The sequence below is a fragment of the Urocitellus parryii genome, chromosome 1, assembly GCF_045843805.1.
Source record: "Urocitellus parryii isolate mUroPar1 chromosome 1, mUroPar1.hap1, whole genome shotgun sequence".
In the NCBI taxonomy this organism is placed as follows: Eukaryota; Metazoa; Chordata; class Mammalia; order Rodentia; family Sciuridae; genus Urocitellus; species Urocitellus parryii.
The window spans coordinates 95769585-95772181 of record NC_135531.1 but is presented as its reverse complement, the minus strand read 5'-3'; the positions used below and the strand labels follow the sequence as shown (position 1 = coordinate 95772181).

General features: G+C 44.9%; 1 protein-coding gene across 1 annotated transcript; it reads left to right on the top strand.

The window, feature by feature from the left end:
- The first annotated feature begins 724 nt into the window (after positions 1-724).
- On the top strand, positions 725-1627 carry LOC113179733 (mitochondrial ornithine transporter 2-like). The gene has a single exon (XM_026384472.2). It carries the CDS (start codon positions 725-727, stop codon positions 1625-1627), a length of 903 nt encoding a protein of 300 aa, XP_026240257.1.
- Positions 1628-2597: the final 970 nt, after the last annotated feature.

Sequence of the window (2597 nt, the reverse complement as noted above, 5' to 3'; positions counted from 1 at the left end):
ACTATCTGTTGACAAATTGTCCTTGGGCCATTTGGTGCCTCACTTTGAATCATAATTGATAGCCATGGAAAATCACACAAGGAAATCTTTCTAAACAAAAGAGAATCATTTTCACAAACTTTATGCCCCTTAGATTTTGTTTTTATCTCCGAAGTATTGCATCTTTTGAACACAGATTTCCATCCCAGCCTCTCTCCCTCCCACTAGAGTGAAGTGCTGGGAGCAGCTGACTGCGGGTTTTCCAATAAAAACAGCCACCTATTTTCATATAGTAACCGGGAGCCCCAAATAGTTGGTCTTTACTTTAAAACTTTTTCTTAAAATTGCATCTCTAATTTTTTTCCCTCCTATGTGTAGTAAGAAAGTCTAGGTTGCTGAGGTTTGAACCCAGGCCCCTGTGCAAATTCAGCACGTGCTCTTCCCAGAGCTTCACACCAGCCCTGGGAAAGCTTTTCCGCACTGCGCAAGCGGGTGTCGGCTAGGGCCCCGCCTCCTACCTGTGAGCTCGCGAGCAGCGCGAGGCCACCGGCCAGGGGTTACTTGGGAGCGGGGAGGGCTGCAGGCGGCTCACGGCCGAGGTTTAGCGGCCTACCCCCTACGCTGCGTGAGAGCTGGCGGCCGGCGGCGGAGCCACCCCAGGTCCTGGGCGCAGGCGGATGTGGGTCCCGGGTCCTGTGTTCCAGAGAGTTGCCTTCCACCGAGACCCGCAGTTGAGTGGGCAAACATGAAGTCCAGCCCCAGCATCCAGGCTGCCATCGACCTCACAGCCGGGGCGGCAGGGGGTACAGCGTGTGTGTTGACTGGGCAGCCCTTTGACACAATGAAAGTGAAGATGCAGACATTCCCTGGCCTGTACACGGGCCTCAGAGACTGCTTCCGAAAGACATACAACCAAGTGGGTATCCGGGGCTTCTACAAGGGAACTTGCCCAGCACTGATGGCCCAAGTCTCCCAGAGCTCTGTCCTCTTCATGTGCTACGGCTTTAGTCAACAGTTTGTTCGAAAAATGGTTGGCTTGGACAAGCAGGCAGAACTGAATGATCTGCAGACTGCAACTGCCGGTTCCTTTGCCTCTGCGATTGCTGCCCTGGTCCTTTGCCCCACTGAGCTTGTGAAGTGCCGGCTGCAGACCATGTATGAAATGGAGTTGTCAGGAAAGATAGCAAAAAGCCATAACACAATTTGGTCTGTCGTGAAGAGTATCCTTAAGAAGGATGGTGTCTTAGGTTTATACCATGGTCTCTCAAGCACTCTACTTCAGGAAGTAATGGGCTATTTCTTCTTCTTCGGTGGGTATGAACTGAGCAGATCTTTTTTTGCATCAGGGAGACCGAAGAATGAACTAGGCCCTGTCCCTTTGATGTTAAGTGGTGGAGTTGCTGGAATCTGCCTCTGGCTTGTTGTATTCCCAGTGGATTGTATTAAATCCAGAATTCAGGTTCTTTCCATGTATGGAAAACAGGCAGGATTTATTGGAACCTTGTTAAATATCGTGAGAAACGAGGGAGTACTAGCCTTATATTCAGGACTGAAAGCTACCATGATTCGAGCATTCCCTTCCAATGGTGCACTATTTTTGGCTTATGAATACAGCAGGAAAACCATGATGAGCAACTTCGAAGCATAATGAAATGTCTTGGTGAACCTGGATCCTAGTATATGAGTTTGGGGACTGCCATTCTTCTTAAGGTTTTTTTCAGACTATAAGACTGATATGAAATTGTTTTTGACTGTGTGGGAATTTTGGTTTTGTCTTCTCTTTCTCTACTCTAAATCTTAAATATTATGAAAGGATCTCTATTTTAAACAACATGATTTCTGCCCACAATTGTATTAAAATAGAAAAGTTGCTGCTCTTGCCCTTGGTGGGATATACAGGCTGAGCCCTTAGCTTTATGTACCTCATCTGAAAGACTAAGTATACTTTCATCAGGATGTTTGCATAAACCTGTTCATGTATACATACAGCTTGGATGATTATGTGTTTTGAGTGAAATGTAAGTTGGTTGCATATTTAGTCTCAGATGTCACTTAGAACACCCAGACTTGATCATGTTTCTTGAATGTAAATGATTGTTTTATCCATTGAAAATGGAGGGGCTCTTAAAATATGCTTAACACATACACCACAGTAGGCAGTTTTTAGAAAGTCATTATATGTTGGGGCTGGGGTTGTTGCTTCGTAGTAGAGTACGGGCCTAGCACATGCAAGGCCCTGAATTTTATCCTCAGCACCACATAAAAGTAAATAACAAATAAAATACAGGTATTGTGTCCAACTACAACTAAATTTTTTTTAAAAACAAAGTCATTATATGGTAATTGAGAAGCAAAATAACCATTTAGATTTTTAAGTGGACAATGTACCTGCTTACTGATGTGGCTTCCACATTCTTCAGTTAAAATTTCTGAGTAGGCATCTATATTTTCTCCTCAGTTCCCAAAATAGTGTCATCCATTTTCAAAGTGGGATTACATTCTGCAGTGTGATGATATTGTCAGGTGTGGCCTAGAATACTAGGCCTTTGTGAAGCACCATGGCCTTCCTCTATACCCACTTCCCTTCTCCCCTCCCAAAGACCAGGATTTAGAATAAG

Coding starts and splice junctions, on each gene's coding strand:
- LOC113179733 (XM_026384472.2), top strand. CDS start 725: ATGAAGTCCAGCCCCAGCATCCAGGCTGCCATCGACCTCACAGCCGGG.